Source organism: Prionailurus bengalensis, chromosome E1, assembly GCF_016509475.1.
Source record: "Prionailurus bengalensis isolate Pbe53 chromosome E1, Fcat_Pben_1.1_paternal_pri, whole genome shotgun sequence".
In the NCBI taxonomy this organism is placed as follows: domain Eukaryota; kingdom Metazoa; phylum Chordata; class Mammalia; order Carnivora; family Felidae; genus Prionailurus; species Prionailurus bengalensis.
Window position 1 is genome coordinate 46,919,528 of NC_057347.1, and position 24,975 is coordinate 46,944,502.

The 24,975-nt window shown below is 40.5% G+C and overlaps 1 protein-coding gene across 3 annotated transcripts; it reads right to left on the reverse strand.

The window, feature by feature from the left end:
- Positions 1–1,145: 1,145 nt before the first annotated feature.
- On the reverse strand, positions 1,146–23,933 carry NOL11 (nucleolar protein 11). Of its 3 annotated transcripts, none has more exons than XM_043585049.1 (18): positions 23,627–23,933; positions 21,786–21,899; positions 21,619–21,675; positions 18,791–18,939; positions 17,374–17,431; positions 16,916–17,060; positions 14,528–14,716; positions 12,775–12,851; positions 10,168–10,291; positions 9,487–9,575; positions 8,837–8,905; positions 7,948–8,132; positions 7,669–7,794; positions 7,288–7,515; positions 6,772–6,850; positions 6,043–6,135; positions 1,725–1,832; positions 1,146–1,559 (listed from the first exon to the last, which is right to left on the reverse strand). In XM_043585049.1, exons 1-18 carry the CDS (start codon positions 23,765–23,767, stop codon positions 1,443–1,445), a joined length of 2,148 nt encoding a protein of 715 aa, XP_043440984.1. In that variant the 5' UTR covers positions 23,768–23,933; the 3' UTR covers positions 1,146–1,442. The 3 variants fall into 3 exon arrangements, with proteins under 3 accessions (XP_043440984.1, XP_043440985.1, XP_043440986.1); XM_043585050.1 differs by having other exon boundaries at positions 7,288–7,455; positions 23,627–23,824; XM_043585051.1 differs by lacking the exons at positions 18,791–18,939; positions 21,786–21,899; positions 23,627–23,933 and having other exon boundaries at positions 21,619–21,671.
- Positions 23,934–24,975: the final 1,042 nt, after the last annotated feature.

A 24,975-nucleotide genomic window follows, 5' to 3' on the forward strand; every position in this document is an offset into this window, starting at 1 on the left:
GTACCCTATCACTTTAAGAGCAAAAATTCCTGTTATGTAAAGTGAGCGTGACAATTAACATACACCGCCGTTACCTTTGTAAGTCTTTTCTCTCAGGATTAAAGAGAGATTAAGAACAAGGGAGGGGTGGCTGTTTGTTAAATGTCACAGTTGTAACTAAAGTTTACATGGAGTGCCTGACATAAAACGAAGCCTCTCTCTGATGCAAATTAAGTTAAGCAATCCGAATTCTGTAACTCTGGGCTCTACAATCACATTTGAACTTATATTTATGCACTAGAATTTACAGGAATTGTTTTTCACATATTGAAACTCTTCAAGTTAAAACAGGTTTCAATATGATTTACTCAACAGAGATTTCATTGCTCAGAAATGTTTCAAGTTATTTACAGGGATCTTAATTCATCACCTGAAAGAATGATTTCATTTTTTTTTTTTTTAATTTTTCTTTAATGTTTAATTTGGAGAGAGAGAGAGGAGGAGGAGGAGCAGAGAGACAGGGAGGTGCAGAATCCTAAGCAGGCTCCAAGCTCTGAGCTGTCCACACAGAGCCCAACGTGGGGTCTGCGAGATCATGACCTGAGCCAAAGCCGGATGCCCAACCGACTGAGCCACCCAGGCGCCCCGAATGATTTCATTTTTAACAAAGATAAATCCTGAGTTTATCTCCAAGAAACAAAAGCATCCATTTCATCTACATAAAACCCCTCATCTGTCCTAAATCCAAAGAGTTAAAATGGGAAATTCTATGGTCAACTAACCTATAAAGCTATTTTCAGAACAGACTTTTCTACTATTTAGTAATATAAAAACCTAAATTACCTACTCATCACGAAGATGATCTGAGGGACAATAAATAGAGGGAGGTACTGTTCAACTCCTAGGCATATAAAGAAGGTAAGCAGAAGTCGATAAAGGACAGGAGAAAATGGCAGAAGACAGGCACATGCCTGTACAGACCTTTCTGCACCTGCTTATGGGACCGACTTCTTCGGTCCCCCACAAGCACGGATGAGCTAGGACAGCTTCGGACTCTGATAAAACTACATTCTTCTTAGAATCACTGTTTCAGTGGTGATTTTTACGATTATTATTATTTATTTACTTTTTTTTTTTTTACTAAAAGAAGAACTAACCAAAACACATGGTAAGAAATTAGATTTTTATCAATACACAAATAAGTTTACTTAAAATCAGCTCAGTTACATATTTAAAAAAAAGTTTCAGAACCTCTCCCCACCAATGTCCATAAACTAAAATAGGTTCACATGAAACCTATGTTCCAACCCAGAAGAATGCAACAGTGATGGTCCAGATACTAGAGGACTCATTTCTCTGGTCACGGAGACAGTTACAAACAAAACACATCTCTTGCCTGGATGAGCAGGAAGAATTCACATAAAAGAGCTTCATAAAACATCTATGAAGGAGAATCGGTAGTATCAGAAGAGTTCCAGTACTTCGATTGAATATAATTCCCTATTATTCTTTTCTTGATTTAGTTTTTGCAGCTCACGAAAACTTACTTCAATCTTGTTGAGCTCGGAGCAAATGCATATCTAAAGAAAAAAGTTTCAAAGTAACTTTTACCGGAACTTCCACACACAAACAAATCCTCCGCGATTACTTATAACTATGCCAAGACAAAAATGTTAAGAATAAATTATAATGTAAGTGATACTCGGGTACAAAAGGAATTCAGCATATATCAAATAATCACACACCTGGGATTTCACAAACTTATAAAGACTTAACAGTAGTCTTTTTGCTTCTGGTATCATTACCACAACGGTAAAGTTAGCATCCAGAAGGAGGCATAGCCAATCCATAATCTGAGGATAAACAGGAAAAGGAAAGTTAAGATTTTAAATTTAATTTTAGGTTAATTCATTTTAGAAAGTCCAGAATTACATCAAACAGTTATAAGAAAAGTTAGTCTTGTTTACAAAAATCTAAGCATTTAAGTTTAGAAATGGAGGAATTTCTAAACAATATAAAAATGGTCTTCCTTGCTTTACACTTGTTATTTTACAAGTGGAGCTCAGTCTTTTTCACAGCATTAATCTGTAAAAAGAAAGCCAGAGTGACATTTAATCCAAGGGAGAGTTAGTACATGGTTTTTATTACAAATTTTTTTGTAATCAGGGCACCTGGCTGGCCTGGTCTGGTCTGTGGAGCATGGGGACTCGACCTCAGGGTTGTGGGTTCGAGCCCCACATTGGATACAGAGATTACTTAAAAATACAATCTTAAAAACAATTATCGACAGTTACAAAAAACAACCCACTCATCTCCTACTCTGAAACATACACTATGCCCCAAGAATAGGATGTGGTGTATCAAAGATGAACTACCATGAACTAAAATACAATCGCTATACGTTTATTAAAGTATTCTACATAGTTTGGCACCTTCAGATGGGCTGTAGTTAACATGCAATATCACTTGTCATGAAAAAGCATTAAGGAAACTCATCCACCATTTGGGTGGAGAAGGGAAGGTTCATTCCCTATGAAACTCCTTACACCAAAATAAATTTTTTTATACGAATCAAGGAATTAAACACAGAAAAGGAAACCATGAATGTACTAAGAAAGGGTGACTATTTTTATATTCTCTGAGTTGAAAGGGCCTCAAGCATGACCTAGCCATAACGAAGCCAAAAAGGAAAAGCTTAATAATTTTAAAAATTAAAACTTTAAAATAAAATCAGAAACTTATCTATCGCAAAAATTACACTGAAAAAAGTAGAAAGACAAGTGATAGGAAGAAAGTACTTATAATACACTCCATAGAAAAAGACAATTTCCTAACACACAAAGAATTCTTTATAAGCCAAAATGAAAAAGACAGAAAAAGCAATTGAAAACTGGACAAAGAACCCAACCTGGCAGTTCACGAAAGGAAATGTGTAAACAGACAAGAAAAGATGGTCACAACCCTTCAGAAAGGTACTGGCATTTTGGAAACTAAAAATGCAGGGCATCTGGGTGGCTCAGTCATTAGAGCATAGGACTCTTGATCTCCGAGTTGTGAGTTAATGCCAGGTGTAGAGATTACTTAATACGGAAAAAAAAGGGGAGGGGGAGAAATTATTTAAAACAAACAAACAAATACCTAAAAAAAAAAAAAAATGCATGTACCCTTTATCCAGTAATTTCACTCCTGGGAATTTACTCCACAGGTGTTCCCTTATAATCATACTAGAATATCTGTGTAGGGGCACCTGGCTGGTTCAGCCAGTAGGGCATGTGACTCTTGATCTTAGGGTTTTGAGTTTGAGCTCCAGATTGGATACAGAAATTACTTAAGAAAAAGAAAGGGAGGGGGGGTGCCTGGGTGGGTCAACCAGTTAAGCAGCCGACTCTTGATTCTGGCTCAGGTCATGATCTTAGGGTTTGTGAGTTTCAGCGTCACAGCGGAGCCTGTTTGGGACTCAATCTCTCTGTCTCTCCTATGCTTGCTCACAATCTCTCTCTCTCTCAAAATAAATAAATAAACATTTTAAAAAAATAAAAAAAAGAGTATCTGTAAAAGATGTTCGCTGAAGGTTTACAATAATAAAAAAACTGTAAACAACTTAATGCAAATCAACAGGGGACTGACATAAATTAAGATTCTCCATTAAATGAAATAGTATGCAGCGATTAAAAAGAATGAGGCAGGGAGCGCCTGGCTGGCTCAGTCAGCACAGTATGTAATTCTTGATATCGAGTCTGAGTTTGAGTCTCATGCTGGGTGTAGAGATTACTTAAGAAAGTTTTTAATTGAATTAAAAGAAAAAAAAAAAAGAAGAGAAATGAGGCAGATGTTTGGTCCAGAAAATGTCTAAAACTCAGGGCTGAATAAAAAAGCAAATTGCAAATAGCATGCATACTATGACCTAATTTCTGTTAGAAAAACAAGAGGAAGATAAGTTAGGGTATAGAAAGAAAATTCCCAGACATAAAAGAGACTTTTTTAAGTTAACTTAATCTCTTCACCCAACACGGAGCTCGAACTCACAACCCTGAGAATAAGAAATGCACACTCCACCACCTGAGCCATACAGGTGCCCCAAACGAAACTCTTAATATTGGTTATCCCTAAGACGGACAAGGGGAGTGGAGAAGCAACCTCTGATAATGTTGGAATTTTTAGCTCCAAAAATTAACTTCTTAGGGGCACTTGGGTGGCTCAGGTGGTTAAACATCCCACTTTGGCTCAGGTCACGATCTCATGGTTCGTGGGTTTGAGCCCTATGTGGGGCTCTGTGCTGACAGCTCGGAGCCTGGAGCCTGCTTCGGATTCTGGGTCTCCCTCTCTCTCTGCCCCTTCCCTACTTGCGTTCAGTTCAGTTTTTCTCTCTCTCAAAGATAAATAAAAACATTTTTAAAAATTAAAAAAAATAATAAAAATTACTTAACAAAATTTTACTAAAAAAAAAAAAAAAAAAAAAAAACGAAAGTAGGGGTGCATGGGTGGCTCAGTCAGTTGAGCGACCGACTTCGGCTCAGGTCATGATCTCACAGTTTGTGAGTTCAGGTCCCGAGTCAGGCTCTATGCTGACAGCTCGGAGCCTGGAACCTGCTTCAGATTCTGTGTCTCCCTCTTTCTCTGCCCCTCTGCCACTCATGCTCTGTCTCAGACATAAATAAACATTTAAAAAAATTTTTTTTTAAATGAAACTAGTCAAATTAAGTGTTTGAACTGCTTAATTAGGATAACATATTCTTAAACCACAATACTTTTTTTTTTTTTTTTAAGGAATTTCTATACCCAACATGGGGCTCAAACTCACAACCCTAAGATTGAGAGTTGCATACTCTACGGACTGAGCCAGCCATGCGTTACTAGCAACAATAAACTTTTTAATGTTTTAAACTGCTTCTCAAATAAATACTGTATTTAAAGAGATTCTCTGAAAACATTTTTTTCCATGAATCTTAATTCTCTTATTCTTAAAGAGATTTGGACACTTACACCATCTCCCAAAGAGATAAGGAAATTCTTGAAAAGGGTCGCAATAGCAAGAATTTAAGATGTATTTAAGTTCTTTAGCACAGAATTTTGACCTCAAATTGAGAGATCCTCCCCACCTCTCACTCCAGTGGTTTGTATACAGGGTGAGAGAGGAAATTCATACGGACTAGGAGACAAAGAGAAATCAGTTACCGAATTCCAAGTTCTGACACTATTATATATAACATTATTTTGTTCTTACAGACTTTTCCTAGCACCAGATCGAGTTACAAAGTTAAAAAGATGATCTCACCCCTATGTTTACTGTGGCATTATTTACAATAACCAAATTATAAAAGCAGTGTAAGTGTCCATCGATATATAAATGGATAAAGAAGATGTGGGGAAGGTGTGTGTGTGTGTGTGTATAATGGAATATCACTCAGCATTAAAAACGAATGAAATCAAGGGGCACCTGGGTGGCTCGGTCAGTTGACTATCTGACTCTTGATCTCAGCTCAGGTCATGATGTCACGGCTTGTGAGATCAAGCCCTGCATCCAGCTCTGTGCTGACAGTGTGGAGCCGCCTTGGGATATTCTCTCTCTCTCTCTCTCTCTCTCTCTCTCTCTCTCTACCTCTACCTCTACCCCACTTGCTACTGCTGCCCCACTCATAAATAAATAAACATTAAAAAAAAAAATACCCGGAAAGTTGCTATTTGCAATAACACGGATGGAGCTGGAGTGTGTTATGCCAAGTGCAATCAGTCAGAGAAAGACAAATACCACATGATTTCACTCATATACGGAATTTACAACACAAGTGAACAAAGAAAAAAAGAGACAAACCAAAAAAACAGACTCTTACTGTACAGTACAGACTGTTGGTTACTAGAGTGGAGATGGGTGGGGAGAATGGGGGAAATAGGTGAAGGGGAAATAATGAGAGTTCACTAATTACGATGAGCACTCAGTAATGCCTAGAACTGTTCAATCGCTATACTGTGCACGTGCAATTGATATAATACTGTATGTTAGCTCTACTGGAATTAAAATAAAACTAAAAAGTTAAAAAAAATTTTTTAAAAAGATGATCTTACTTGGTTCAAGGTTGGAGGGTGCAGTCCAGGAAGAGTCATAGTAGCATTTTCACTACACTTCAGATAAAGGAAATACAAATACTGGAGAAATAGCTGGGTAGGAAAAAAAAGGACAATTTACCACTTTGATAGAAAAATTTTCTCTATAAAGCTAACAAAGAGACTGAAGAATTTTAAGAAGCTACTGAATTTAATTATACAGCAGACAATTATGCTAGACATCTGGGGACATAAAAAAGAATAAAACACAGTCTTTGCTATCAATGGGGAGTTCATCTGGTTGGGGAGGGGTAGCTGGGAAGCTTATCCTGTTTGTAAACAATAAGCAGAAAAGAGAGAATCCATCTCTGGGCAATTCTTTTTAGTTTCTACTTTTTTTTTTTTTTTTAATATTTGTTTGTTTAAAAGTAAGCTCTACGCCCAACACGGGCTCAAACTCACAACCCTAAGATCAAGTGTCATATGCTCCACTGAGAGCGAGCCGGCCAGGCACCTGTTTTTAATGCAGATGGATCAACTTGGGCTTCAGGCTTGGCACCAAGCATGCCAAGATCTGCCCACCGAAAATCACTCGTCTCCTTGGCACAGTTTTTTACCGTGGGGGCTGGGAAACCTCTTATTCACATGAAGGAGCCTTCATTGATCACCTTTCAAATGCCCTAAAGTCGGTCAGTTGAGCAGTGAAATGTATAGAATATAAAATTCCGTAGGATGTCTACAAACACTTACAGTGACATGTTGTGCTGGGATGTCTTTCAAGTGCGGCAGAAGAAACATTTCGCTATAAGCTGAATGAAGAATTGCATTTCTACTCAGGACTAAAGGAAAACCTTGTTTCAACAAATGAAGGCTTTTCTACCGGAATTATGAGTAACTCCCTGCCTCAATGAGATCTTTTCTAAATTTATATGAAAGTTTCACTTTTCTGAAAGAGCTCGATCACTGAACTTTCTCCTCATCACGACAGGTCACCTGGAATACTTCACTCATCTAACTGGTATTTATTCTGAAGACTAATTTTTAGAATTGATAGAGCTTCTGCTTTCATACGCCTTCTTAAAACAGGTTTAAGTAAGTTATTTGAATCTAGCACTGAATGTATTCCACATTCAGGCAGAAACTGAAAAAAAAAACTGAAGAAAACAAAAAGCAGCTGAAATGATCTACTTATTCCCGGGTTACTGCCTGGCACTCGCCTGTATCTGTGGAAAGAGACAATACGGGGGAGAGGGTTTCAAAGGATACAGCAGTGCCGCTCTCTTCGGTACCACAGGGCACGAGGTGGTCTCCTCGGCTGCGTCCTGAGGCTTTTGGTTTAACTTCCGATCACAGCTATCACAGTTTTGTTCGTCAGCATTGAAACCGTTTTGAAGAATTTCCGTTTGCTCGTCCATTTTCTCTTGCACAGGATCACTACAGTCAGAAACTGATTCCATATTGATTTCTGTTTCTTGAAGACTGTCATCACTAACGCTATCATGTTAATTGAAAGTGAGAAATTAATTCATCGCTGCATGAACTTACTAGAAAAATGTTCATTCTGTAAGCATCTGAAGTTTTAGAAATCAAGGACTGTCAGAGAGTAAAGATGCAGTGGAGAAAAAGGACCATTAGCTTCTAACTTACCTCAAGAAAATTTTTAAGCAAGCACAGGTGATCGATTCAGGAATGTCGGGGAACTGCTGTAGACACAGCTGTAACATCTGCACATCTGTCTTTTCCAAGGCCGCCTCCATCAGGCCGGGGCACAAGCTGAGACAAAACACCATGAACCACTTTTGTATAGCAAGAAAGATCTCAACTGCAAATAACGTATAAGCTTTTTCAGAGTATGAATACTAGAACTGTAAAAAACAAGGTCAAAAGAGTTAACAGACACAAAGCGTGGTACACAGAAACACTTACCTGTAAGAAAGCACGTGTGTCTGGATAAGTTGCATCAGAGAGTTCCGGGGGTAAAATGATGGCTCTGTTGTATGTCGTCCCAGAAGTTCTAATACTATGTCCCCAACAATAGTATGAAAGTCAGGTGTCCGCTTCACAGCCAAAAATTTACATAGTTCTACTTCGATGTCTTTTTCTGAATCTTTCTGAAAGGGTGGAAGTAACAGACTTCAGTCTAGTACAGGAAACAAACGTCACTCTGAAGTCAAAAGTTCCTAGCTCAACATTTTCTCAATTCACTCAACAACATTCATGCATTCCTGTGAAACTGGGAGTTGATACGATATGCTACACACAGACCAAACCAAAACAGAAATTAATTCCAGGGTTTAGAGATCAAATTCTTTAAGAGGCAAACTGACAAGTGTATTCAACACAAAGGTGAAAGAGATCCTGATGAGGCCACCTCCCTCTCACAAGATGGTCAGTAAGAGTCAAATAAGCCAAAGTATTAGGTAGCTCGGACAACCTGAAGACACTATACATATGTTAGCTGCAGATATTAAACCATGATCAGAAAAATTAGAATGGAAAGCAGATGGGATTTCTTTTACCACTTCGGTTGATTTTTCATATTTCTTTTTTTTTTTTAATTATTTTAATGTTTATTTTTGAGAGAGAGACAGAGAGAGAGAGAGACAAAAAGAGACGGAGCGCAAGCAGGGGAGGGACAGAAAGAGACAGGGAAACACAGAATCTGAAACAGGCTCCAGGCTCCGAGCCGTCAGCACAGAACCCGACGCGGGGCTCGAACTCACAAACGGTGAGATCATGACCTGAGCCAAAGTCGGACGCTTAGGCTGAGTCACCCAGGTGCCTCGATTTTTCATATTTCTAACATTTTATTTACCTTTATTGTTGATAAAAGCTGTTCGAATGCTGGAGGTGGCACATTCACTTCAATTTTCCTTCTCCTTAACTGGAATTAAGTAAATTGATTAGGATCTCAAAACAGTGCAAAAGATCCAACATATATTTAGAAGAATATAAAATGTCCTGAAGACACTAGAATTGCACCCTTAATGCTCTCATCACAAGCTTTTCAAAATATTATAGCTTCGTTATAGTGAAGAGTGGGTTTATTTAGAGTAACTTAAATACCTTTAAGGTTTTTGTTTTTTAAACACACACACAAAACTCGCTATACTCAACAAGGTATTATTACTAATTGCAAACTGTCCATTTTCACACCTGTGTCTTAGACATACACATATGCCCATAAAAATTAACTACTCAACTACACCTGACATTTTGGATAAAGGCTGTCAGGTTACTGGGTACTGGGTTCACGATTCAAATTGCCGTCATGAAGATCAAAGCCGTAAGAGTTGTACAGATGTGAATTATTAAAATAATCCCACCTTTTTTTTCCCCTCTCTTTTTAAAAAATATTTGCACTAACATTTTTGGAGAACTTTTTTTTTCTTTTTTTAAGATCTTATTTTTAAGTAATCTCTACCCACCCTGCACTAACATTCCTATTTCAACTACCAAACTTACAATTCTCTTCGACTGCTCTGAGTTCTGGGATCCAAATCCATATCCTCGAGATGTTTCCCAGTTTACAAAATGAGGCACAGTGTGAGTACCTAAGAAAACACAAAGCATACAATTTCTGAAAATTTTGACCTATTGGTGTTTAGCCAAATGACAACCATTCATGCACAATTCAAGAGATGCTTTAAAGATCACTGAATCCTACTGATAACCCCACATCAGTAAGTCACAATACCGTAAAAGGGTATGTGCCCAGCAACATTAAGCCAACAGATGAGATCACTGGGAAACACGAGAGGATAAAGCAATTAGTGATTTTGCCTGGGGGACTCTTCCAATGCCCCTAAAGTCAGAACACTGGTGTTCAAAACAGTGTAGCTCTTCAGCCTACACCAGTACCTGCAGTATAGACTGCTCCCAAGGTAGATACCTGGGTCAAGGAAATTTCAATGAACAGTGGCAAATTTCAACATCAAAAACAGGCTCTGTAAACTGATGGCTGTAGAAATCTACATCACACTGGAAATTAATAAAATGGTTTACATTAATAAGAAAAAAACCAGAAGTTCCTGGGGTGCCTGGCTGGCTCAGTTGGTACAGCATGCGACTCTTGATCTTGGGGTCATGAGTTCGAGCCCCACATTAGGCACAGAGGTTACTTTAAAAAAAGGGGTGGCCTCCTACCTGGATCTTGACTATGCTTGAGTTTTCCAAGAGCACCTGCTAATGAAGATACTTCACACTTGTATGGAATCACAGTAAGAAATTTTCCATGTAGCATAAATAAATTTTCCCCAAAATACCAGAGCTACAAAAAATGTTACAGAAAATATAAGCAATTTTTTTCTAAGATCTGAATCACACTTATAACAATAACTTAGTGTTAAGTAATCTTAACATAACAAAAAACAACAGGATAAAGTTAAACAACTTTCCAGAATAACCTCACATGTACAACTTATTAACTGGGTAGGCTTACACAGCTCTTATTTCTACCCACGACTGAATGAAGCACAATTTAATGTTTATTTATTTTCGAGAGAGAAAGAGAGAGACAAGCACAAACAGGGAAGGGGCAGAGAGAGAGGGAGACACAGGATCTGAAGCAGGCACCAGGCTCTGAACTGTCAGCGCAGAGCCTGATGTGGGGCTTGAACTCATGAACCATGAGATCATGACCTGAGCCAAAGTTGGGCACTTAACCGACTGAGCCACCCAGGCGCCCCTGAATGAAGCATAATTTAAAGGATACTCTCAACTCTTAAAAATCTGATCACTGTATGCATTTAAAATAATTATTTAAAAATAGTATTGCCACTATTCTAAAGTGATTAATGTAATGATTACCAAGGCTACGTAACAGGGCACTCAGTTAATGATGTGCTAGATGAAAAAAGCAGATGGGAATGCAAGCTGGTGCAGCCACTCTGGAAAACAGTATGGAGGTTCCTCAAAAAACTAAAAACAGAACTACCCTACGACCCAGCAATTGCACTACTAGGTATTTATCCAAGGGATACAGGTGTGCTATTTTGAAGGCACACACGCACCCCAATGTTTCTAGCAGTGCTATCAACAACAGCCAAAGTATGAAAGAGCCCAAATGTCCATCGATGGATGAATGGGCAAAGAAGATGTGGTGTCTATATACAATGGGAGTATTACTTGGCAATCAAAAAGAATGAAATCTTGCCATTTGCAACTATGTGGACAGAACTAGAGGGTATTATGCTAAGCAAAATTAGAGAAAGAAATCTCCTATGACTTCGCTCATATGAGGACTTTAAGAGACAAAACAGATGAACATAGGGGAAGGGAAACAACAATAATATAAAAACAGGGAGGGAGACAAAACAGAAAAAACTCATAAATATGGAGAACAAATCGAGGGTTAATGGAGGGGTTCTGGGAGGGAGGATGGGCTAAATGGGTAAGGGGCATTAAGGAATCTACTCCTGAAATCATTGTTGCACTATATGCTAATTTGGATGTAAATTGTAAAATAAAATTAAAATTAAAAAAAAAAAAAGAAAAAAGCAGAATTTAACATTGTTTCTATCTTAGGATTCCAATTATTAAAATAGTATAAATAAGATATATGAACAAAAAGCTTAAAGAAACATGGAAATCATATGTTAGAGCAGAATTGTGAATGGTTAACTCTGTTGTAAGTATAAATTACAATTTTTTTAAATGTTTATTCATTTTTGTGAGGGGGGGGTATGAAAAGGGGAGGAGCAAAGAGAGAGGGGAACAGAAGATGTGAAACAGGCTCCATGCTGAGAGCAGCAAGCCTGATGAATTCATGAACCGTGAGATCATGACCTGGGCCAAAGTCGGATGCCCAACTAAACCACCCAGGCACCCCTATAAATTAGAATTATACTGTATGCTGAGAAATTTAGTCTCTTTATCCTCTAATTACAATTATCAGTAAAGCTGTATTACCTTTATTTGCATTTTATTGCATTCACTAAACCACCAATGTTTACTGAGCACCTCTGCTAGACACTGAAGATAAAATGGGTAACAAAATAGACAAGGACCCCCGGCCTCAGGAAGTTTACAGTTTGGTTGGTCTAAATTTTAATTCTTTAATAATTCTTGTGTAACTCCATGAGAATGTTTAACATATATCTAAAAGACTAATTTGTTAGAAAAGTAACAGCCCTGGCACATGGTTCAAAATACAAAGGCAGGGGTGCCTGGCTGGCTGAGTCGGTAGAGCATGTGACTCCTGCTTGGTCTCAAAGCCGTGAGTTCAAGCCCCACACCGGATACAGAAAATACTTAAAAAATAAAAACAAAATATAAAAAACAATACAAAAGTAAAAAGGTCAAACCAAAGAGCAGCTAAAAACAAAAGTTGTTTTATTTACTAATTATTCTCCCTTGATCTAAAATTACCCCAAATTTAGTGTTTTGAAAGTAACAAACATAAAAGAAAATTCAAATAACCAAACAAGTATACTCTTGCAGATAAAAAAATATTTCTCAATTTATTTTAATCGAAAATTGCCAAATAGGGACGCCTGGGTGGTTCAGTTGAACCATGAATCAGCTCGAGTCATGAATCCAGGGTCTTGGGACTGATCTCCACGCTCAACATGGAGCCTGCTTAAGATTCTCTCTCTCCCTCTCCCTCTGCCCCCGGCTCACGTGGGCTCACACGCACTTTCCCTCAAAACAAAAACTGTCAAATTATTTAGATCAGAAGTCTCTTCCTTTACAGTGTATTTACCATGCACAAAAGTACTAAATTTGAAAAAAGAGTTAAGGACAAAAACTTACTTGACCGCTGGTCCCCTGTGGTAACTCTCTGGAAGTCTGTAGTGTTTGAAATTTCGTGTTCCATATGGAAAGGCATTCTGTAAAATAAGACATACAAATTCAGACGTCGTGCCACATGTAAATACGTGATGCTGAGTGCAGGGGGAGGTGGGGAGACTGGGGCGAGTCACAGCTAAACACACAAGTCTTGCTTCATTCAGTATAAAAAGAAGTCACAAAGACAGTGAGTACCACAGAAATTCAAGGAAATGAGATCTCATGACAAGTGGACATGTATGAGGGCAGGGGGCATATGGGAGATCTATGTATCTTCCCCTCAATTTTGCCGTGAACCTTAAACTGTTCTAATAAAAGAAAGCTAATAATACTAACAGTAATAATAATGACAAATGTTAATATGGAAAGGGCTCTTTGATCTCTCAGGTAAGTGAATAAACAAGGTACACAGCAGCATGTATGGTATGCTACCATTCATGGAAAAAGAAGAGGAAAAAAAAAAAGCAGTAGTATTTGCTTGCATGCATATAAAAACCCTCTGGAAAGAGACGATGGAAGCTCTAACAGTGGTTACCAGGTTTCGGGGGGTAGAGCAGAACCAGAAAGAGGGATGATGGTGGGGGAGAGGAACAGCACAGGGCGGTAAAGTGGCGGGGCGCCAGGACTTGAGAAAAGTAAGGTCCGCGACCAAAGAGGCAATCTGCTTGGGCTGAACCCCCGCTCTACTGAATCATCTAACACTTGTTTCCTGGTCTGTAAAACAGGAGTGCGGGAGTGCTATTAGTAACTACCTTCTCTCCTGGTGTTGTTGGAAGATTAAATAATGCAAAGGGATAACACAAGTAAAATGCCTGGCCCAGGATAGCTACGCTGTATCTAGTAGCTCCTATCTCAATAAGCAGGAGAAACAACCACAAACGAGCACAGGCAGATGAGAGCACAGGCAGATGATGCGTACAGTCAATAGGAAGCCTGGACTGAATAAATCAAAGGGTTTTTGCTCTGCAACTGGGAAAAGAGACCGGAAAAGTTGGGTGGGGTCTAGACTGTAAGAGACCTGAACACCAAACAAAAGACTCTTGAGTTTTATAGTGTTGCCCAAGAGATCCCAATCTAGCACTGGTCAGGAACAAATGTGTTCTTCGTGATAGACTACAAGTCTGTGTTGTGTGGAGGGATGTCTGGGGGTTAGGGGAAGTGCAAATGAGAGTCATGCTCTGAAGTCACAGATGGAAAAGCATTCTAGTAGACCCTGAATTTCAAGTCATCCAGGTCGTGTGGACTTCCATTCTGCTGAAATGCCACCAGGCTATGAATTCAATTCTCTACTGTAAGGCTTACCAATGATCAAACGCCCCTGGGCTGGTACAGATACTTGCAGTTTTTATTTCTTTAAGACATTAGTCACGAGCAAGGTAATGATATAAGGAAATGTTTTTTAAAAAGATGGGGCATCTGGCTGTCTCAGGAAAGTATGTGACCCTTAACCTCGGGGTCGCTGAGTTTCAGCCCCACGTGGGGCATAGAGATGACCAAAATAAATAAATAAATAACCCGGGGGGGAAGAAAAAGATTAACTAACGTTAAGATAAAATCAAAGACCTATTCAAGAAGAGTTAGGAAGCTACAAAAATAATTTGAGTACGATGATAAAGAAAATGAACGGGTGGTAATAAATACAAAAGAAAAAGAAGAAAAAGAGGCACACGTTGAAGGAAAAACCCAAAGGACTTCTTAATTGATCACATCCAGTCACCCTTGGAAGCTGGCAGCGGCGGTCCTAGGACTGCTACGTGATCCTGATCCAGGACGGTGAGTGCAACACCACTTCGAGCATTACCGGCCACCACAGTCTTGAGCAATAGCGATCTGACTACCCTCTGATTTTCGTCTGGGTCCCTCGGATGTATTGGTATCAAGGTTTCATATACACACCCATCAGAGCCTGTTGGGAACAAGCATTTGTTGCTCATTATCAGTTAAAGGACAGTTCTAGATCTTTCAGAGCTAAAGGTACCAGGTTATTTGTAAGTTGGACCAATTTGATAGAAGATATAATCAGAAAAATAAAGTTAACAATCACACTGCTCTTTGCTTTCCCTTAAAGAACGCACTGTACTACAAACCTAAAATTGAGCTGAGTGTGGAGCCTACTTATGATTCTTTCTCTCTCCCCCCTGCCCTTCCCCTGCTCACTTGCTCTCAAAAAAAAAAAAAAAAAATCGTCACAACAGGTAAGAATTACAAACTGTAGACACTAGTACGAACTTAAAATATGAGAAGGAACTGTCAGGAATACAGACAATCTAGTCACCAAGAGGATGTATCTCACATTTAAGATTAATTAGCATTCGGGTCTGCACATGACATTTTTTGTTACTCCATCACCCTGAAAACTGTATGAAGTGGCCGTTTTTTGTATGTCAATTGAAGTTGGGCAACTTCACGTGGTTCTAGCTGAATAACACAAAGATTTTAGGGCTCTTTGGTTCAGATTCCCTTAGTTCTATGTTCATTCATTAACTCACAAGCTTTCATTTAATCATAAGTATATCTGGGGTGCCTAGCTGGCTCAGTCAGTAGAGCATGCAACTTTTTTTTTTTTTTTTTAATGTTTGAGAGAGAGAAAGAGAGCACATGCAGGGAGGGGCAGAGAGAGGGGGACAAAGGATCCAAAGCGGGCTCTGTGCTGATAGCAGAAAACCCAAAGTGAGACTCAAAGTCACAAACTAGGAGATCATGACCCGAGCTAGCATCAGACACTTAACCAATTGAGCCACCCAGGTGCCCAAGCATGCAACTCCTAGTCTCAGGGTTGTGAGTTCAAGCCTCATGTTGGGCATGGAGCCAACTTAAAAAAACAAAACAGAACAAAACCAGTAAGTATATAAGTGAAACCATAAGAAAACCAGTCCTTCTTGAGCAAAGGCATTAAGTGCATTCCAAAGATCTTCTAGATATGATAGGAATCTTTTTCTTAATAGCCATTGCAAACATTTGCACATTAAAACACTTCACAGGTTTTTAATTGTGATAATATGAAAATGCTGCTTTTGTTTCTTTCTCCCTTTTCTCAAAACAACTTCAAGAGGAGCCATAAAGAGCAGGAGGATGAGAATCCCACACAGGCACTCTTCTTTTTCCTAGTCACATAAAATTGGATTATACTTTAGACCACTACATACGGCTAAACTCCAAGGCATTAACAAATCTATAAAATGCTGGCTGGCAGAGGCCATGAATGCTTTGTTAGTCTCCTTTAACCCATCTGCCTCCACCACTGTTCAAAGAAGGGCAAACTATACCTTAAGGCTAAAAAAGAGGACTACCGGAGCCACTCAGTACCAACCTTAGGGGCGCCTGAGTGGCTCAGTCTGCTGAGCGTCTGGCTTCAGCTCAGGTCATGATCTCGCGGTTCGTGGGTTGGAGCCCCACAACAGGCTCGCTGCGGACAGTCTGTCAGTGCAGAGCCTGCTTTGGATCCTGTCCCCCTCTCTCTGCCCCTCCCCTGCCTGCACTCTCCCAAAAATAAATATTAAAAAAACAAAACAAAAAAAACCCTCTTAATTTATGGGTCACTATTTACAATATCAAACAACCTGACTTTATCACGATAGTGATTTTTCCTTCTTTATTGGTATTATATTATTATTATTTATTGCTTATGATAAATTTTAAGATATAAAAGGTACCTGCCGATGGGGCGCCTGGGTGGCTCGGTCGGTTAAGCTTCCGACTTCGGCTCAGGTCACGAAATCATGGTTCATGAGTACAAGCCCCATGTCAGACTCTGTGCTGACAGCTCAGAGCCTGGAGCCTGATTCAGATTCCGTGTCTCCCTCTCTCTCTGCCCCTCCCCTGCTCATGCTCTGTCTCTCTCTCAGAAATGAATAAACATTAAAAAAATTAAAATAATAAAGAAATAAATAAAAAATAAAAGGTACCTGCCGAGAAATACTGACTTAATGCGTGACCACACATGACAAAGTGCAAAAAGTGAGGGCATAAATGCTTGTAAGGAAGCACGTGAAGGGAAGTGTTACAATAGACAACTGCAAAAACCTAAGACTCAAACTCCAAAAAACCACCATCCTGTGATATCCCTTTATTTACAATCTCTGAAAGTTCAAAGAAAAATACTTACTTAATGACATCAGAGAGATGAATTTCTGATCCACAGATGCAGTAAAATTCTGTATGGCAGATTTTTCTTCTTGTCCATGGAAGAGTGTGTATTTGCTTAAGGTGCGAGAGCTAAATGTTTGTATGTAAGCAAAGTGATTTCCATGCTGCACACAAAAAAAAGGGTTATTTTATTTAAAAATATTTCCATTTCAACCAACTGTAGCTAAATGTTAAAGCCCACTGTCACTCTAATTACTTCAACGAGTGCTTAAAAACCTCTTATCCATTTAAACGTATTCTAAAATGTATTTCCTTGTAACTAATAGGTTTTTTAGCATTTTAAAAATACACACACACACACACACACACACACACACACATCTGAGAGAAATACTAATGCCCGATTTTAGTTTTAAAAATAATATAGGTGAATTTGAAATGTCACAAAACAGGCCAGGAATTAGAGCAGTCACTTACTTTTTCAGTAATAAAGATTAAGACAGGATGCCTAAATACCATGAAAACCTTTGTCCACCTAAAAAACAGAAAAATTATAAAACATCAAATCACCAGCTGAGAGAAACCCATCAAACTAAATTTAAGAGGATACCTTATCTTCAATATTTTTTAGAGCCAGAGAGACATCAGAGAACATTTGATTCAGTGTTTCAAGATACATATACGACAGGGAATCAGTAGGCATTTCTCTGTCAAATGCATCTCTGGATTAAATGCAAGTTCCCGGAGCTTTGAAAGACAATGTGAGGGGCGCCTGGGTGGCTCAGTCGGTTAAGCGTCCGACTTCAACTCAGGTCACGATCTCGCGGTCCGTGAGTTCAAGCCCCGCGTCGGGCTCTGTGCTGACAGCTCAGAGCCTGGAGCCTGCTTCAGATTCTGTGTCTCCCTCTCTCTGTGACCCTCCCCCGTTCATGCTCTGTCTCTCTCTGTCTCAAAAATAAATAAACGTTAAAAAAAAATTTAACAAAAAAAAAAAGGAAGACAATGTGAATTGTAAGGCTCCAAAGGGGCGGCTGTGGGACATTGTGCAGTGTTATTAACCTTATCTGACTCACCTCCTCTCCCTTTTCAGTCACGTTTGGGACCCATGCTCTGAGGAAAACATGAGGCGCTCATGTGCCTTCCTCGAGCTGCAGAAGGACAGTGGGCCGGGGGTTGGGGGTGACGGGCTTCTAGGCAAGGCCACACGCAGCCAGATTCTGGCAAAGTGGCCATTAGAACCCAGGTCCTCCACCTACGTCCCTTTTCCGAGGGATTTCCTCCACTTTCCCCCACACATTAAGAGCATTCAACAGGGCGGTCCAAGATACACATGGTCACTGTCCACACTGTTCACTCAGTACAAGCCTTCACCTTGACTTTCAGGAACTTAGCTTGCATCAAGTAGACCTGGACAGGGAGCAAGTTCACTAAACAGGAAATGTGATAAAATAATGGGGACTGGAGGGGATTTCCTTCTAACATTTGAGCGAGTCATTTTTCCAGTTTTATTCCAGAATTTGGGACAGCAGAGGGCTCAAAGCACTATCATGATTTTACTAACAACAAACTACTTTTGCTCAGGGGTAAGGGTTCCAATCTTGGCAGTCAGAGCAATAGGACAGAAAACAGAGATTTTGGTCTCCTGGAGTCACCCACTTCATCTTCAAATAATTGACTATCCAGTTCTCTGTCATTAGAACAGGACTCGTATGTCCCTGCAGTTTCCTCAATCGCCTAACACTCTCAAGGCTTCTGCAGGATGCTAATTTGGCCAACAGCACATACATGGTTTTTAATTAAGGTTTGTTATGTTTATAACCAAGGCAGAGAATGTCAAAAAACATGCAGAGTCCATTATTTTGGTAAAAATTCACTTACAAGTATTGGAACTTACTTAATCACTTCGTCATCAGAGAGAACAGTTTCAATTTTCTGCTGGGGCTCCGCAAGCAAGGCCTCTAAACCACGAACAGCACCTTCCTTGAATAGCACTAAGGGTTCTGTCCCTTGTATTGAATGTATCCTATAGATCTCAGCTGACAACTTGAAAAACATAAGAATGAATTAATTTTTATTCTAAAACAATTGTCACCTAATAAAATAAGGATGTTTACAGAAAGCTTATTTTTAAGAACTGATTTGTTTTCATTTTGATTCAGCTTTGTATGGTTCCAAAGTCAAACGTACAACATAAATATACATAGAAGCCTTTTCTTTATAAAGTTTATTTATTTACTTATTTATTTAGAGTGCAAGCAATAGGTTTAAGGGCAGAGAGGGAGGGAGAGAGAGCATCCCAAGCAGGCTCCACACTGTCAGCATAGAGCCTGACTCGGGGCGCGATCTCACGAACTGCAAAATCATGACCTGCGCGGAAATGAAGAGTAGGATGCTCAACCGACTGAACCACCCAGGCACCCCCACACAGAAGCCTTTTACTCCTATTCTGTGTACTCGGTCCCCTGCTCTCCCCCTTAAGTATTTTTTTGCATTTCTATGCATTTTTGGTTTATCCTTTCATTGTGAGTACTGGAGGTTAGGTACAACCTAGCTTTCCAAAAACTGAAGGTGGAAGAGGTATAAATAAAGCCACTAATTAGATTTAAGCAGTTGTGGTGCAAGACAAAGACTGATGCCATAATTACAACTACAGCCTGTAAACCCAAGAAAATAAGTCAACCCCACTGTAAAAATCAAGATCATGTTACCGCAGGGTAAATGAAAAGACGGGGGCCGAGAGACAACATAGTTAGCTAGCCAGAAGTTTCAAGGTTCCAGGTGATAAATGCCATTATATCTGAACCAGCTCCATTATAAGCCACGTCTACAATTTGCCAATTAGGGGCTCCTAAGTGGCTCAGTTGCTTACTCCTCCAACTTTGGCCCAGGTCCTGATCTCACAGTTCCGTGAGTTCAAGCCCTGCATCGGGCTCTGCGCTGATAGTGGAGCCTGCTTGGGATTCTCTCTCTCTGTATGTATGTAAATATATATATATATATAGGCACGTGGGTGGCTCGGTCAGTTGAATGTCCAACTTCAGCTCAGGTCATGCTCTCACAGTTCGTGGGTTCAAGCCCCGTGTGGGGCTCTGTGCTGACAGCTCAGAGCCTGGTGTCTGCTTTGGATTCTGTGTCTCCCTCTCTCTCTGTCCCTTCCCCACTCTCTCTCTCAAAAAAAAAAACGGGGGCGCCTGGGTGGCGCAGTCGGTTAAGCGTCCGACTTCAGCCAGGTCACGATCTCGCAGTCCGTGAGTTCGAGCCCCGCGTCGGGCTCTGGGCTGATGGCTCAGAGCCTGGAGCCTGTTTCCGATTCTGTGTCTCCCTCTCTCTCTGCCCCTCCCCCGTTCATGCTCTGTCTCTCTCTGTCTCAAAAATAAATAAACGTTGAAAAAAAAAAATTAAAAAAAAAAAAAAACGTTGAAAAAACAATACATGTACATATATATATAGATAGATAGATACACACACACACATATATATACACACGCACATATATATATATTGCATCAAAGTAGCAGGACGTGTTCTACTTATTTTAAGAAAGGGCATGGTAAGTTCTCACAAGAGACATACCATAAACACCTGAACTCGTGGAAATTAACTGTAAACTTATTCAAGAATTATTTAAAAAAAAATTTTTTTTTAATTATTTATTCTTGAGAGAGAGAGAAAGAGAGCAAGCGAGCAGTGGAGAGGCAGAGAGAGAGGGAGACACAGAATCCGAAGCAGGCTTCAGGCTCTGAGCTGGACAGCACAGAGCCCGACACGTGGCTTGAACTCACGAATCATGAGATCATGACCTGAGCCGAAGTTGGGACACTTAACCGGCTGAGCCACCCAGGTGCCCCAGGAATTATTTAAATTCTTTTTTTTTTTTCTTTTTTTTTTTAAATTTTTTTTTTCTTTTTTTTCAACGTTTATTTATTTTTGGGACAGAGAGAGACAGAGCATGAACGGGGGAGGGGCAGAGAGAGAGGGAGACACAGAATCGGAAACAGGCTCCAGGCTCTGAGCCATCAGCCCAGAGTCTGACGCGGGGCTTGAAGTCACAGACCGCGAGATCGTGACCTGGCTGAAGTTGGATGCTTAACCGACTGCGCCACCCAGGCGCCCCTTAAATTCTTAATCTCATGGAATAAAAAAGTTTATATTTTCTAACATTAACTCATGAACTAAGATGTGTTACCAAGATACACTGTAAGATAATTAGAATGAAAGCTAATGTAACCTTTATGCTCACTTTCACAGATGCATGAAGAGAAACGATCTACTACATTAAAAACGTTAGAAAATTCCGGGACACCTGGGTGGCTCAGCGGGTTGAGTGTCTGACTTCAGCTCAGATCTGATCTGGCGGCTTGAGTTCAAGCCCCACATCGGGCTTGCTGCTGTCAGTGCAGAGCCCATTTCCTATCCTCTGTCCTCCTCTCTCTACCCCTCCCTCCCTCCCTCTCAAAAGTAAATGAACATTTGGGGCATCTAGGTGGCCCAGTCAGGTGGGTGTCCAACTGTTGATCTCTGCTCCCATCACGATCTCACAGGGAGTTCGAGACTCACATCGGGCTCTGCACTGATGGTGTGCAGCCTGCCTGGGATCCTCTCTTTCCTTCTCTCTCCCCCTCATCTGCTTGTGCTCTGTCTCTCTTTCTCTCTCAAAATAAATACATAAACTTTAAAAACAAACAAACATTTTTTTTAAAAAGTCAGAAAATTCAGACTTACTGTGGCTTTAAATACTTTATCCAGGTTTACATCTTCAGTATTCCATATTCTCAAAACCTTAAATCAAAACATACAAGTTAAGAAAGCATTCCAGTTTTCATTTACACAGTTAATAAATCAACACTTGTGCTGTATATATTATTATATAAATAGTTTTAAAACCTCACCTTATTGTCATGTACAACAATAAACTCTCCAGTTTGAAAGTTGCACACAGCTGGACACGTTATAATTTGGCCTTGTTTCACTGACCAGCTCCCCAAGGGTTTCTGATCAGAAACCTAGTAAAATTAACATACAATATTCAAAAGGTCAATTTCAGATATTATAAGCAATTAAGTTTACAATCAAGACAAAGGAAGAAATCATTAACATAACAGCATTTAACAAACTTCCTAAATTAAAAAAGTAAGTAGTCACAAAAGACAGTGTATGATTCCACTTAAGACAGAAAGTAGAATGGTGGTTTTCAGGGGCTGGGAGAATAGAGATTTATTGTTTAATGGTGGTGTTTCAGTTTTATAAGATGAAAAGAGTTTGGGAGGTGGAGGGGGGTGATGACTGCACAACAACGTAAATGTACTAAATACCCTGAGCTGTATGATCAAAAAATGGTTAAGATCTAAGTTTTTTTTTTAAGTAGGCTCCATGCCCAGCATGGAGCCCAACGTGGGGCTTGAACTCACAACCCGGAGATCAAGACCTGAGCTGAGTGAGATCAAGAGTCGGACGCTTAACCAACTGAGCCACCCAGGCACCCCGAGATAAATTTTATGTGTATTTTACTACAATTAAAAACCATAAACAATTTTCAAAAAGTAATTTAAATGAAAATACGACTAAGTTCCTAAAATGAAAATGTAAGTAAACAACACTATTTAGTGAACAGTACATTTAAAAAATGGATTCCACTGTGCCTTTGAACAGAGGCATGGGAAACTGAGTAGGGACAGTCCCGATCATGTCAGTTCCAATCAGCCACTGTATTCCTATGCAGAACTACAAAATTTTAAGTCCACTAGACAGCCAAGGTAAAAACCAACAGTGTCATCAGAGGAGTCAAGGGGCACCTGGGTGGCTCAGTCAGTTAAGCTTCTGACTCTTGATTTTGGGTCAGGTTGTGATGTCATGGTTCGTGAGTTCGAACCCAATATTCGGCTCTGTGCTGGACAGCAGGCAGCCTCCTTGGGATTCTGTCTCCCTCTTTCTCTGCCCCTCACCCGCTTGTTCTCTCTCTCTTAAAATAAATAAAAATAAACTTAAAAAAAAAAAAAAAGGAATGTTGGGAACCTGTTCCCCAAACTTCCAAGTAGACAGCTAGCTTCTTAAAGACACGTGAAACTATGTTCAGCAGCCCAAATAAAACAATTACTTTCTACGAAACCACTAAAAGCACAACTTATTAGAACGTGTGGTGAGCCAAGAGCGAGGATGAAAAGGGGGTGGGACGTATAGAGCCTGTCCAGGACTCAACTCCAGGATTTACAACATGGGAGTTGGCAAGAGACAGCTCACTCGGAATCAAAATTCCATCAAGCTACCAAGGAAACAAACAAACAATAAAACAATCCACACATCTCTTTTCCCCAAAGAGAGGGAAGAAGGGTATGGACACAAACACTGTTCCCATGCTGCCAATCACGCTCTCCCGCCCAATCTCTGTTCAACCTTCTGCGGGCAGCGGGGGTGACAGAAATCCCAGGAGGGGATGTTAAGGCCCTGTCGGAGAGATGCGAAGCGAAAGCACAGGTTTTCTTTTCGTTTCTGAGTCTAGCCCACGTGCACTTAGACGCTCCGCCACTTGCAACTCCGAAATATGCCTCTCTCTCCAGGAAAACAGCCGAATCCTATTCTAGACCTCACTCAGCGTCCCGGAGGGGCCACGCCAGCTCTCCAACAAGCTGCTCGGCCATCTCTTTCTGAAAGCCGTGAGGAACCTGCGGCTCTAGCTCAGTGAACGGAAAGCGGCAAGACCTCAGCGGGGGCTCTCCGATCACATCGCCCTCACCTTATAGAGGATGACGGTCCTGCCGCCGTGCGTCACTAGAAACTGGTCGGTTTTGTCGCTCTGCTCCACACCTAGGAGTCCGTTAGGCCCGGCACCCAAGGGTACCGTAGACAACGTGAATTCCTCCTCCAGGGCTGCCATTTTGGGCAAACCTACCGACGGCCGCGCATCCCTCCCGGCAGGCTTTGCGCTTTCTATCGCGAGAACTAGGATCGCAACTGGACAGGCGCTCGCCAAATAACAAACCTGTTTGCTGAGCCTGCGACCTCTGCCGGGCGTGGCGGGCGTGCAGGGCTGTGGGCGCCGCCGGGTGGGCGGAGCCTGGACTTTCCTTCTAGACTCCGCCTCCCAGCCACGCCCCGTCAGCGTCCCGGATGTACTCTGCGTGACGGGGATGGGCAGGCTGGGGAAAGCTTACGTTGCGTACAGCTGCCCAAGGTGCAGCGCCTTCTGCTAAGGTTTTGAGAGTCTGAAGGGTGGGCGTGGCAGGTGACCAAACAGAAATAAGCTCATTTTTGTTTTGGTTGTGGGTTTGTTTTTGTTTTGTTTTGTTTTGTTTTTACTCTACGTGAACTCTCTGGGAATTCTTTACCAAGGCCTCAAGGAACAGTGTGCTAGAGAAATTTACCTCTTTAAATAAACTCTTGATCAAGTGCTGTCCCTAAGTGAGATGCCTAACCCACCTGCATCTGTCTCAGTCGCCTTCTGTTTTCTGAGCCCTGTCTAGCTAATAAGAACTTGTCTGATAGAAGGTGAAGGCCAAGGTCCTCTTGGGCAATTTTTATTACATCATTTCTGGGAGAGATTTCTAATGTCAACATGATTGATTTAACTAGTGATGTAAAAAAAAATAACGATAAATAGTTCATGTTCTTAGGGAGAAACCATCTAAATGGGCAATTACTAAAAAACCTGTATCAGGTGTTACATCAGGGCAACATTTAAATCAAGCATCCACATGGATCGCCTTATGTGTGGAGATACTTTATGGCTACAACATTACAACACTGGAGACAAGAGGATATTTAGCTACTGTAAAGGAATCAAATACTGTAAACTCTTAATAAGGCTAACAGGCCTTTAATTTTCCAAAGTTGCCAAGGAGTTTGACTACGAATTTGTGGCCCCTTTGTTAGTTGGAAAAGAAGTACTATGAGATTCGACCCATCTTGGCCTCTGTGAAACCTTCCTATTCCTCCCAGGACAGTTAATCGGCCTCTCCACTGAACGTTGTCTGGTGCATACTGCCCATGGTTTGGTTCCAGCCTAGACGTTTCCTCCTCCTCCAGGAAGCCTACCCTGATTCTCTGGGACTGGATTAAATGATTCAATGCACCGATGTTATTGTA